Genomic DNA, 13,183 nt, shown 5'->3' on the forward strand with positions numbered 1-13,183 from the left:
AAAGTGAGCATACTGCAGATGTAAGATAGTCTTGTCTTCTGCACTTCACTTGGGAACTGCGTAAGTTGAGAGAGAGAGAGAGAGAGAGAGAGAGAGAGAGAGAGAGAGAGAGAGAGATTACTACACTATTAAGCTAATATATATAATAAACTTTTTTTTTGGTTATTTTTAAGGTTTTAAACCTGAGTGTGTGTGAACTTGGATAAAGTTGTATCCTTTGTCACATATTCTGTTATGAATGTAGCAGTATCAGAGAGGCTGTTTCCATAAGACTTATTAGGGATCTTCATAATGCATTCAAGTTATTTTAGTGTAGTATTTATTTTTTTAAATATTTGTAACTTTTACCAGAGAGGAATAGCAATCCTTTATTTACTTATGTATTTAATATGAGTACACTGTTGCTATCTTCAGGCACACCAGAAGAGGGTATCTGATCCTATTATAGATGGTTGTGAGCCACCATGTGGTTGCTGGGAATTGAACTCAGGAAGAGCAGTCAGTGCTCTTAACCACTGAGCCATCTCTCCAGCCCTCAGTATAGTGTTTATAATGCTCTTTACTTACAAGTCTGGTGATTAAATCCAGTACTACTGTTATTTAAAGTGTTGGAAAAGAATCAAATATATTTGTGTATCTGATATATCTGACATAGATTTGTATATTTTAAGTTTTGATAATTACATTCAAGCACTATACATTTCTTATAATTTTATGTACTTCATACATTTATTGTATGAGCTTAAACACCTCTGGGAGGTGGTTCACAGGTCTCCCTAGAGTGTCCCACATGGAGGAAAAAGGATTGATAAGTTCTTTGTCAGTGTCATAACTGTTGATTTGCCTGCCGTTTACCTAATTGAGGCATTTTAAACTTGTTTTTATTGTATTACTTCCTAGTTTCCCAGAAAATTGGCCAAGAGTTCTTTTAGAATTTTATATAGAGACAACTACTTTGCTCTTCCGTAGTTTGACTCCCAAAAGACTGAAAATGGTTATAGTTAGGCCTTGGGAGAAGAATAACTTGAAAGTAAAATTAGTTTGGTGTTAATTATTGAAGCTTCAGTGTAAGCCACTACTAGACTCCGCTCGGCAGCACCTGTTGCAGCACCTGACCTGTTGGTGTGTTGTGCCAGTGCAGCAGAAAGCCACTTATATGAGGAAGGTCAGCCTCAGAGTTGAAGGACAGAGGATGCTATATATCAATGTTTCCTCTTTTGTGGCATTTTGTTTGTTCATATGGGTAGGTGGTGGGAGGTGGGAGACAGCTGCTGTCAGCATCTCTTCAGACTGAAGCCTCTGAACTGATAACTAGGTAATTGCTGCTACCTTTGTGCTTCTGAGGAACTTGGTATGCAAAAGACATATAGGGTGGAACCTCTGGAAGAAATTCAGGAGTGGGAGAAACTGCAGTGGCAAAAATTCACATTAATAAACCTGCAAGGGAAACATTAAACAAATTAAAGGGGCAAGGAGAGTCATTGCTTTATGACTATAACACGAACTTTATGTTTTATGAATATAGCTTTATGAATATAACATGAATTCAGCAATGGTTGGGCCACCAGCTTGTCTGTTTGGCAGCCATGTAGATAGAGAAGGAAGACAGGATGCTGAAAACAAGTAGTTTCACGTTAGAAATGAAGTAGTTTCTTGGCTTTTCATGTGATCTTTTTTTTTTTTCTCTTTTGCTACTGGCAGATGCTAGTTTTATTTAAAGTGTATCATCCTAGAAGTGACTTGATGTGTACCATTCATGGTAAATAGTATTTTGGTATGAACATTGTTCATTGATCACTAACTTGACTAAAACTTAGATTTTAATTCTACTTACATATAGTTTGTCCTAGAAAAATTTAAAGGTCAAATCCCTGTGCATACCGCATTATGGAAGATAGCCGGTTAGTGAGATATGCCCTTCAGAGTTTCCCATCTGACGTTTAAACACTTAAAAGTAAAACCTCTAGGGGCTGGAGAGATGGCTCAGGGGTTAAGAGCACCGACTGCTCTTCCAGAGGTCCTGAGTTCAATTCCCAGCAACCACATGGTGGCTCATGACCATCTGTAATGGGATCTGATACCCTCTTCTGGTGTGTCTGAAGACAGCTACAGTGTACTTATAAATAAAATAATTTTTACAAAAACTAAACAAAAAGAAACTCTCTAGGGAATATTGTGATTATTTTGATGGGGACTGAGATAATATTGCTGGCCACAAAGAAATATCCCAGAAGCGCGTCCACAGAGATATACAGTGCTGTACGGCAGGCAAGGTTCCTACATTGGAGAGTTCACTAGGGTTGTAAGCTCTCTAAAATGATCAGGTATGAAAAATAAGCCTCTTTGAGCTAAAAATCAAATTTAAAGAGATATAAAGTAAATATAAGAATAAAAGAATTTTTAAACATCATATCATGAAAGTATTAAAAACTTTTTTCAGTCAAAAATAAATAAAAAAAGACTGTCTAGGAATGTTCTAGATTGCCTAGTGGTTAAAACCATTGTGCTCTTCCAAAGGACCCAAGCTAAGTTCCTAGCACTCAAATTGGGCCACTCACAGCCACCTCTAACTCTAGCTCCAGGAGATTTTGATACCGTCTTCTGGCCTCAGCAAACACCTTTACACACATAGAAATGAAAATTTAAAAATCTTTTAAAATATTTTTCTATTAATAAAACACCAAAATTTTATAACGTAGACATATAATACAATACATTGAAAATAACTGAGAATGGGGCTGGAGAGATGGCTCAGTGATCAAGAGGGTTTCTTGCTCTTTCAGAGGACTGTCAGAGGACTGGAGTTTGAGTCTCAGAACACATCAAATAGCTCACAGCTGCCCGAAAATCCAGCGCCAGGGATTCTGCTGTCCTCTCTCGGCCTCGGTAGCACATGCACACAGGTGGTGTACATCCACGTACGCACGCACGCACGCACGCACGCACGCACACATAAATAAAAATCAATCTTAAATGTGGAGAAACTGGGCCTGCTGACTCCCACCTGTAATTCTAGCACCCTGGGAGCAGAAGTGGCAGGATTACCTCAAGTGTGTGAGTCCAAGGCCAGCCAGAGCTTCTGTGAGACCTTGCCTGAAAATGCAAGACAGTCGCTCATCTGTAGAAACCTGTTGGCTAGAGGAGAATCACTCAGTTAAAGGGGTGGAAAATTTGAAAACATAGTCAAAAGATTAAATAGGAAAATGTCAGAATGTGTCCAGAAAGAACTGAGTGAAAAATACTTGCATGGAAGATGATGTGGGCAAAGCAGAGGCTTTGGAATGAGGAAGCTTACCAGATCTCTGGCTGTTTGTAGGGAATCTGACTCGAAAGAGTAAATGTTAAAGTGGAAAGGAAGATTAGTGCACGGGGGAGTGAATTAAATTGACAGCTGACTGCTCATGTGTGCTAACAATGGCCAGAATAAAGAGAAGTAGCAACATCCAATGCTGAGCAGGCCACAGTTCACCTGGGTGTCTGTGCAGTTAAATTACTATTTAAGGAGAGGACTCTTCCTGGAAAGATGTAACAGTTCTGCAACTGCTTACCTGATACCAGCCTAAAAATTTATGCAAGTGAACAATTGCCATTTTATCAGAAGTCAGCTGGGAAAACTTAAATGTATTTCTGTTAGATTGGCTAAGCAGACTAAAGTGAGGAGAATGAGAGATTTAAAAAAAAAGCGCTTAGCTTGATCTAACATGTTACCCAACGCACACCGTGTAGTATTGTTTATATCTGGAACAAGTGACACTGCACTCAAGTTTAAATATTAAACATAGGCAGAAACTCCACAAATGAGTATTTTACCCATAGACCTAAAACTCTCGAATTTGGAAATTTAAAAGTGGGAACACAATAACAAAACATTTTAAAAGTTATTAGAAATTGTGATTGGAAACTGAACATTTAAGAGCTTAATAATGAAGGAGAGAAGAACATATAAAAATCAGAGGCATACCAGACATGGTGGGAACTGGGCAGGAGAATGGGCCAGGATTTGAGACCAACCTGAGCAAGAAGTTCTGTGCAGAGTTAGAACCTGTCTGAAACAAACAAAAAACCTAAAAACCAACAGACAACAGCAGCAAACCAAAAAAGTCCTACTCCCTTGACCTTGCAATGTATAAAAATGACATGGCTTAAATACATGACAAATGTTTTCTTCCCCTCAAGATAGTTCCTCCCGAAAGGGAACTGTGTTCTTGGCGTTTCTTACCTTCATTTTGAACATGAAAGTTTGACTTGAAACTCCTTTAATTTAGGTGTGAATTAATTGAGAAAATGAGGCCTGTCAGACTGTAAATGTAGGAGGGGTGATAGGGAATAGGCTAGAAAAAGTTCAGCAATGGGGCTTTTATATTTTCTCCTGAATGTCATTGCCAGTGACTCAGATAAAAACATGAAACACAGCCCACGGAGCTGCAGAGGGTGTTTCTGTGTAAGAGACGTTTATTGGCATGTGTGTGAATAAAATTTAGGGAAATTACCTTATTTGAATGTGTGTTAATTTAGCTGGGCCTACAACTATCTTGGCAGTGATAGTGTCTACATAAATTTTAATGTCTCTGATACATTAGTCACAGTAAGGTTTGATGCTGGAATCTCTTTTCCTAGACAGCTGATAAAGGCTTGGTAGATTTCTCAGAAAGGCAAACTCATTTTTGTTGATGTTTCTTAGTAAGAATGTTTCCCCAAGGGCAACAGGGTAGTCCTTCCCTGCTAAGATGTGTTGCCTCAGTGGAAGAAGTTACATGCCAGCCTTAGCTTAGGACTGTTCTGAGTTTCAGTGGTCACTGGCTAGCTGGGTACTAGCACCTGTGTTGCTATGTAGAGATGTTGCTGCCTTCCACACTTTAGGTGAGTAAGCTGGTGTGTTTTTTCCCAGTTTTTAAAATTTAAAAAAGAAAAATAATTTTTACGAAAAACAGTTTTCATTTGACAGTACAGAAAGGTTGGAAAATACTGAGTTTCCCTTAGACTTGAGGCTGCTGGTCTTCTTTAGTACTGCCTCTTGCCATACAAGGCTGGTGCATGGAGGAGCTTGTATGGCAGAAGCAGTCTTTAGTCCATAGTGATCAGGTTTTCTTGCTGTCTTTTAGATTAACATACTTTAAGCTGTGCTGGTTGAGATGTGCAGTGCTTCCAGTGCCATACACCAGGCTTTTTAGGGGATGTGGAATGCTCGCCCAAGACTTTTGAGTGTGAACCTAAGAGGACACAGTGTCACTTGTAACCTGCTTTCCATCTTAGTCCTGCAAGGTAGAGGTAAAACCTAACATGAGTGGAAATAAAGTATGCTTCCTTTTCTTTAACAGGCTATAATTGTTTATAGAAGTGAAGAGTTTCTAAAGAAGGTAACAAACAAGAAAAAGAAAATGCCGAAGCCAGTAAGTGTGTTTTGATTCTTTTGATACTGCTTAATGTTCATTGTGCGGGTTGTGAAGAGTGATCATGGGTGACAGGACAGTTAGGTTAAAATTAATGGCATTTGGTACCAAGCAGTCTAGTTCTGTTCTGGCTTTCATACTTAATCTGTGTGTGACTTCTGTTTAACCCATTTTGCTCTTGGTTTCCTCTACATAAAATAGGGATATAATTTTATTTACTCAAGAAAGGAGACAAGGATTATATAAGAAGAATCTAGTATATATTTAGCTCTCAATAATTGTAAGTTATTGTTAGGAGAAAATAATGAGAGGTATGCAGGACCTATTCCTGCTAACTTTCTCGTAATTCTAGTTTGATGCCGTGACAGTGATACTGACAATAGCCTAAATTTGTATACCCGTGATCATTTTGAAGACTGTTGCCTGCCTTTGGGACTCTTTCCCATTACTGGGTTGCCTTGTTTAGCCATGTTTAGGCTTGATAGAAGAGGAGGTACCTAGTCTTGAGGTATTGCAATTTGATATACCATGGCTGGTTGATATCCATCAAGGCAGGCCCTTTCCTGAAGAGACATGGAGGAGGAGTGGATGGGGGTATGAAAGAGAGGGGCGGTTGGGGAGAGACTGGGAGGGACGAAGGGAGGGGAAATTGTGGTTGGGGGTGTAAAATAAAACAAAATTTAAAGAAATAAAAAAGTGGAACATTCTCATAAACTGGGGGGAAATTCCTTGGAGCTAGTGAGTTTACTCAGTGATGAAGAACACTTAGGGCTCTGGCCGAGGACCTGAGTTCAGTTCCCATCATCCATGTTGGCCATGTTACAGCCTCCTGTAAGCCCTGCTTCAGGGCTCTGACACTCTTCTGGGACCCACTTGGCACCTGCACCTATATAGGGCATACGCCAGTACATACATGCATCTTTCTCTTTTAAATACATTTTATGATTTGATACTGTCATATATGATATTCACCCTGCCCCATTTTGGCTCCCCAATTTTTCCCAGAACCACTTTACCTTCTTTTTTCCTTTCTTCCCTTTTGAACTTACATCCTAGTTTTAAATTTTATTATTATTATTATTTTTTTTTAGTAATTCACTAAGTCCAGTTTGTGCTGGGACCATCCATTGTATCACGACTAACCTATCATGGACCGCACCCTTAAAGAAAACAGACCCAGAAGCCATCAACCATCAATAGCTCCTCAGGAATGGGAGGCTCATGAGCCTCACCCCATTCCACGCTAGACTGTTGACTGGCTTGGTCTATGCAAGCAATCAGCTATTATGAGTCGTTTGTTTAAAAAAAAAAGGGGAAAGAGCTAATAGTTTTGTCCTCATGGCTCTTTTTGTGTTGTACTTGATTCTCCTTCCGTTTCCCACCTGCTGGCCCTGTCTCTCTTTTCTCATACAGTCACTTCTCCTCCTCAGCAGGTCTACCCCACCTTACAGGTCCTTCTCTCTCACAATCTGCTTGTGATATTAGTTTGATATCCCCCCACCCTTCCTTCTCTCTCTCTCTCTCTCTCACACACACACAGATTTGTGTTTTTGCATTATAGAGAAGACAGGGTATTTGAGTCTTGAGTCTTGACTTACTTGACTTAATAAACATGGTTTCCAGTTGCATCCATTTTCCTGCAGATGTCTTGATTTCATTTTTATGACATTGTTTATAGGTATGGCATTTTGTAGGAGGTATCCATTTATTAAAAGATACCTAAGCTAATTCCATTTCCTGCCTGCTGTATAGCAGCAAACGTGGATGTGCAAGTGTCTCTGGCATGTCAGTGTGTGTGGTGTGTCAGTTTGTAATCCTTTACTTGTAGGCTCAAGAGTGATAGAGCTGGACCGTAAATTGTATTTTCAATATTTTGAAGAACCCCTGTACTGATTTTCATGGAGGCTTCACCAGCAGTGAAGAGGTTGCTCTTTTCCCAAAGCCTTACTAGCATTTGTTATCATTTATCCTTAAAGATTGCTATTTTCATTGGAATCTCAGAGCATATTGTTCAGTTATATCATTTAATTATTATACAAAGTAGCAAGCTTCCTATGGCATCACCATACATGTTTTAATGAAGAAATATGAGGTAGTGGATGACATTCAGAGAATCTGGAGTTACGTTCTGCTCTGCTGTATTTAATACCCATGTGTCCCGTGGGTTCCAGGATTGAACTCAGGTCATGAGGCTTTCAGTAGGTGTCTGCCTTTGTTCACTGAGACATCTTGGTGACCCTCTAGTAAGTCAAATGAGGTATTCATAAGATTTTCTTTCTCTCCATTTTTAAGATTTCCTGTAATAAGAATCAAGCTGTATCACTTTAAATAAGGTTAGGGGTGGTGTATGGATCAGTTGTGGAGCACTTGGGTGTCATGTGTGAGGGCCTTTTTCATTCCCCAGTATTGTCCCCTCTCGTGTTTTGACTGTCCATGCATATGCCTATAATCCAAGCAGTAGGGGGACTGATAGGGAGGAACATTGCAATAGGCCAAGCCTGAGTCCCATGGGAAGACTAGCTCAAAAACCAAGTGCTGGGGATTTAGTGTAGTAGTCAAACTTTGCATAGATGCACAAAGCCCTGGATTTGATCTTACTCCACAGAAATACTGTTAAGTCAAAGAATTTTTCTCATGCTTACTACTTTGTAAATATATTCTGTTTTAATTTCAGATCAATGTAAGAGTAACTACAATGGACGCTGAGCTAGAATTTGCCATCCAGCCCAATACAACTGGCAAACAACTTTTTGACCAGGTATCATTTCACCCACAAGTCATGCAACCTGTGTGTTTGTGTGTGTGTGTATGTGTCAGACAAATAGTGTGTATTTGTGTGATATATAGATGTGTGTTGTGTTGGTGGGGTGAACATGCTAAGGCCAGAGGAGATAAATCATCTTTGCCTGAGACATTTTTGTATTGAGACAGTGTCTGTCATTGAGCCTGGAGTAAGGCTGGTGGACAAGCAAGCCACAGCAGTCCTGTTTCCACTCCTTACTGTAGTGGTGTTACAGGGGTGGCTGGCCAGGACCAGCTTGTTTTCATGTGACCGAGAGCCTGAGCTCATGCCCTCGTATGTTAGCAGCAAGCACTGTTAACCAGTGAGTCATCTCTCAGAGACCAAGAAGTGTAACTCTGATACCATCATGTGCGTGCTATTGTGTGCATCTTATGTTTTCTATACCTTCCTTGATAATCCAAACATGTACTGCTTGGAATTTTGGCAGTACATATTCAGGCTTTTTGAATAACTATAGGGATATAGTTAACTCTTTATAACTCTTTAGTGAATTTTCAAAAACATACATAAAAGCTTAAAAGGGGCCAACAAGATGCTCAGAAGGCACAGGTACCTGCTGCCAAGCCCAATAATTTAGTTCAGTTCCCACAGCCTATATACTGGACGGAGAGACCTGATACCTGAACATTGTCCTCTGACTTCAACATGTGTGTTGTTATTTGGGCTCAAGAGAAATGAAGGCGTAATAAATGAATAGATAGATGTAAACTAGTGAAACTTAGGGCATGGTCCAAGAATTGTTTCTGCTCAGTGATGGTAGAACATTGAAGCTACCAGACTTTGTCACCAAAGTGTTGTGCTTTGCCTCCCCTACTGGTAGGGCGAGAATCAAATAGAAACTTAGGCTTAGCACATCTGTGCTGCTAGCCTTCACATTGTTCTTTTGTTTGTTGAGGCTATGATGTGAGCTAACAAAATTAAGTTAGAAAGTATTGAGTCAAGGAGGAAGAGAGAAGTGATGTAACAGAATTGAGACAAGAAAATCTGAATTGTTGTTTTGGAATTGTTCCCTGAGCATGTTGAAAAGACTGTGTTGAAGGAAAGCAAGCCCTTTCCTATTGCACTTCCACTTGTGGTGTGGTTTGTCCTTGTGATCTGTAACATCGAGTGTTATCACAGTGTGAATGGTGAACTGAATTTATCTGTTTTACAGGTTGTAAAAACAGTTGGCTTACGTGAGGTCTGGTTTTTTGGGCTGCAATATGTAGACAGCAAAGGATATTCTACATGGCTTAAATTGAATAAAAAGGTAAGATTTGTATAATAACATTAATTTGATGTGTTTATTAATCTGTACTGAAAAGGCATCTGACTAACTGCAGGGCTCATGGTGCAGTTAAGTGTCATTTATTTATTTTACAGGATCACTTTTTAATTTTTTTGATTTGTTTACTTCATGTATGTGAATACACTGTCAATGTCTTCTTCAAACACACCAAAAGAGGGCATTGGATCCCCATCAAAGATGGTTGAGAGCCACCATGTAGTTGCTGGGAATTGAACTCAGGCTCTCAGGAAGAGCAGTCAGTGCTCTTAATCACTGAGCCATCTCTCCAACCTGCAGTTGTCTGTCTTAATCATTACTCATGACATTTAAGTCATTGAAGCACCATCAACTTTTATCACACACATTCTGTGTGAGCTGAGCATGTGAGAAATAGAACTTTGAAGCAGGTGTCACATGTGTTAAAACTGAGCTCATGTCTGTAAATGTCTGTAGAATGAGCTTGGGCACACAGAGCAGTCAGTCGAGCTGATGCCTGGGTTCTCAGAGTTGCTGACAGCCTCAGGACTGCACAGCAGCTCCTTTAGCACCTGTGTTTGTCTATAAACTTACCACCTTACATAGTATTACTGCATATTTTCTTCCAAAAAGAATATGATGTAAACATATTCATTTACAGTGAATTAAAAGTTTTGTTGATTATACTATTCTAGGTAACACAGCAAGATGTTAAAAAAGAAAATCCTTTACAGTTCAAGTTTAGAGCTAAATTCTTTCCTGAAGATGTTTCTGAGGAATTGATTCAAGAAATAACACAGAGACTTTTCTTCTTGCAAGTTAAAGAAGCCATCTTAAATGATGAGATATATTGCCCACCAGAAACTGCAGTTCTTTTGGCTTCGTATGCTGTCCAAGCCAAGTATGGAGATTATAATAAAGAGATTCACAAACCAGGCTATCTGGCTAATGACAGACTCTTACCACAGCGGTAAGTAAATCATGCCTTTATATAATCGTCTCTAATGTTGTATTTCAGAAGTGTATGCTAAATTTTTTCAACAGATTTTTAAGTTGCAAGGTGGATCATGACTTAGTGACAACACAGATTTATGTGTTGTGTAACTCCGCTCTATTGTGTTCAATGCCTATAGGATGTGCAGGAAAAGGAAGTTATGATTTGCTCTTTAGGGAAGGCTATGAATTGTTGCTGTTTGTAAAGAGTGGAACACATGCATAGATGTGTAATAATACTGTGAGAATACTAAATGGCAAGAGCTATTTCTTCCATGGAATGACGTTTTCTGTATTTTGCAAAGAATTTCAACGAGGTGTAACGTGTATAGTCTGCAGTACCTTTGTAACGTTCAAAGCCCCGCATGGGAGATAAATGGCTGAAGAATGAGGTTTGGGAACTAAGTCTAATCTGCTCCATGCTAGTTACATGACCTGAGGCCTGTAAACTCTAAGGGTCTACTGTAAACAGAACTGGATCATTACTCTATGACCTAAGGAGAATTGTAATCAGTCTATGGTATTCCTAGCACATTATAAGTATATTGCTCTGGCTGCTTTGGTGTTAAGGATAGAAAAATAGGAATACTCTACTTGTTCACAGATGAAACATACAGGTTATTAGAGGAGAGGAGCGTGGGGTGCACTTGTGATACAGAGTACGCCGCCTTTGGTGACCTAGGAATTAGTGCACAGTACAAATGGTCCTTGAACGCTTGGCTTCAAATTCAGAACTGTCCTGCCTCAGTTTCTAAATTACTGGAATTATAGATGTTTACCACCATACTCAGCTTAATGTATGTCTTTTTTTAAAATCAAAAATATTATCTCCATAAAATGACAATATTAAATTTACTCATAAAAATAGCAGATACAGGAGTTGGGAATTTAGCTCACTTGTAGAGAGTTTGCCTAGGAAGCGCAAGGCCTTGGGCTCGGTCCTCAGCTCGGAAAAAACCAAAACCAGATATGGAGAATAAAGGGATAATCAGGATCCAGGAACTCTGTTTTCCTGTTTGTTTCTTAATTTTCTGTTAGTAATGATAAAACCATTTTTTCAATTCAGAGTATGATTCATTTGAAACATTTGTAGTTCTTGTAAACTATATAGTATCCATTTTAAAGCATGAACTAAAGTAATTTAAACTATTATTTAAAGGTTTTTTTAGCCTTCCCTAGTAACATGACTTCTATGATTTGAGTCTTCAGCCAGGATACTGACTGGGACACAGCACACCACCATGTTCTAGTCCGTGTTTTAGATCCTAAGTTGTGGTTTTAGTTCTGTGCAGTGTTAGCGTGTTAGCATGTTAGATGTCACAGCTATCACAGTCAAGCTACAAAAGGGCACTACACTTTGAAAGTACTTTGTTTTTTTTAATTACAAAGGCATTAACTATGTTTTTTTTTCCTTTTAGTGTTTTGGAACAACACAAACTGACCAAAGAGCAGTGGGAGGAGAGAATACAGAACTGGCATGAGGAACACAGAGGGATGCTAAGGTATCTGGTGACAGGTTTCTGTATAGTTCTCTCCAGGTGAAAGCATTTTCATCTTGTTTAAAATTCTCCTTGGGCTTGTGAGAATGGCTCAGCCAGCAGCTAAAGGTGTCACCTGATAGATGACCCAAGTTGAATCCCTAGAGCCCGCATGATGGGAGAGAACCTACCTGTGAGACTTGTGTCTTTTCCTGTCTGTTCCTTAATTTTCTAGTAGGAATTAGGAAGCCATTTTGAAACATTTGACTTCTTGTAAGCTATATAATACCCATTTTAAAGCATGAATTAAAGTAATTTGAGCTATTTAAAACTGTTTAAGCCTTCCCTAGTAACATCTGTAACTTCAGTATTCAGTCAGGATAATGACTCTGACACAGCCTACACATTTACTATGGTTCACACATGCTATTGTTACACTCCCCTACATACACACTCACACACACTCTTTCTTTCTTTCTTTCTCTCTGAATGAATGAATGCTTAAAAGGTTTGTGATGATACCAGAGACAAACACACACACACACACAATCTGGTTTATGATACCAGACCAGGTTACACTTCCCAACCTCTGGTGTGGATAAATAAATATGAAGCACTAAATATTGGCCCCAGCCCTAGGTATTTTTTAGTTTTATTTAATGTTTAGGTGTGTCTCCTTTAATGTATTACATTGAGCTGTATTTAATAGGGAAGATTCGATGATGGAATACTTGAAGATTGCGCAAGATCTAGAGATGTATGGTGTCAACTACTTTGAAATCAAGAATAAGAAGGGTACTGAGCTGTGGCTAGGTGTTGATGCTTTAGGCCTGAATATTTATGAACATGATGACAAGTAAGTAACTGGGTGTTGGTGAGCTAGTTGTTCCTCTGTGGCCAGTGGCTCTCAGACACGCTCTGCTTGTGAAAGTTGTCTCCGTTGTCCTTACTGCTTTCTGTCCTTACAGCAAAGGAGTAGTTAATTCCATGAGTTTTGTTCCTAGTACCTTGTAGTTTCGAGTTTATTTCTGAGTCTGTTTATTAAATGAGAGGGTGAATCTATATTTGTAGTGTGCCGCTTTGTCCCTTGTGAGTGAAAGCTGGTAACAAGGCTCAGTCCGTTACTCTGTTTACTAGGTAGATTTTCCTAGGGTAATTTTAGGAAAATGGTACATCTATGAAAACTTTCTATGGTAATTATTTTATATGAGTTAATTAAATTTTGCTTTCAGTGATAGCACCAACTGTATTATGTGAGTAAGATAGGTTCTGAGAG

General features: G+C 39.1%; 1 protein-coding gene across 3 annotated transcripts in view; it reads left to right on the forward strand.

Annotated features, from left to right (window-relative positions):
* Nucleotides 1-13,183, forward strand: part of Rdx (radixin) — a 41,589-nt gene that overhangs the window by 8,364 nt on the left and 20,042 nt on the right. For all 3 annotated transcript variants that reach the window (NM_001104616.1, NM_009041.3, NM_001104617.1), the window contains exons 2-7: nucleotides 5,319-5,390; nucleotides 8,065-8,148; nucleotides 9,347-9,442; nucleotides 10,132-10,406; nucleotides 11,848-11,931; nucleotides 12,617-12,763. In NM_001104616.1, the coding sequence (NP_001098086.1) occupies nucleotides 5,379-5,390; nucleotides 8,065-8,148; nucleotides 9,347-9,442; nucleotides 10,132-10,406; nucleotides 11,848-11,931; nucleotides 12,617-12,763 (698 nt within the window). In that variant the 5' untranslated portion in view covers nucleotides 5,319-5,378. The remainder of the gene's footprint in view (nucleotides 1-5,318; nucleotides 5,391-8,064; nucleotides 8,149-9,346; nucleotides 9,443-10,131; nucleotides 10,407-11,847; nucleotides 11,932-12,616; nucleotides 12,764-13,183) is intronic.

Source organism: Mus musculus, chromosome 9 (assembly GCF_000001635.26).
Source record: "Mus musculus strain C57BL/6J chromosome 9, GRCm38.p6 C57BL/6J".
NCBI classification, from domain to species: Eukaryota; Metazoa; Chordata; class Mammalia; order Rodentia; family Muridae; genus Mus; species Mus musculus.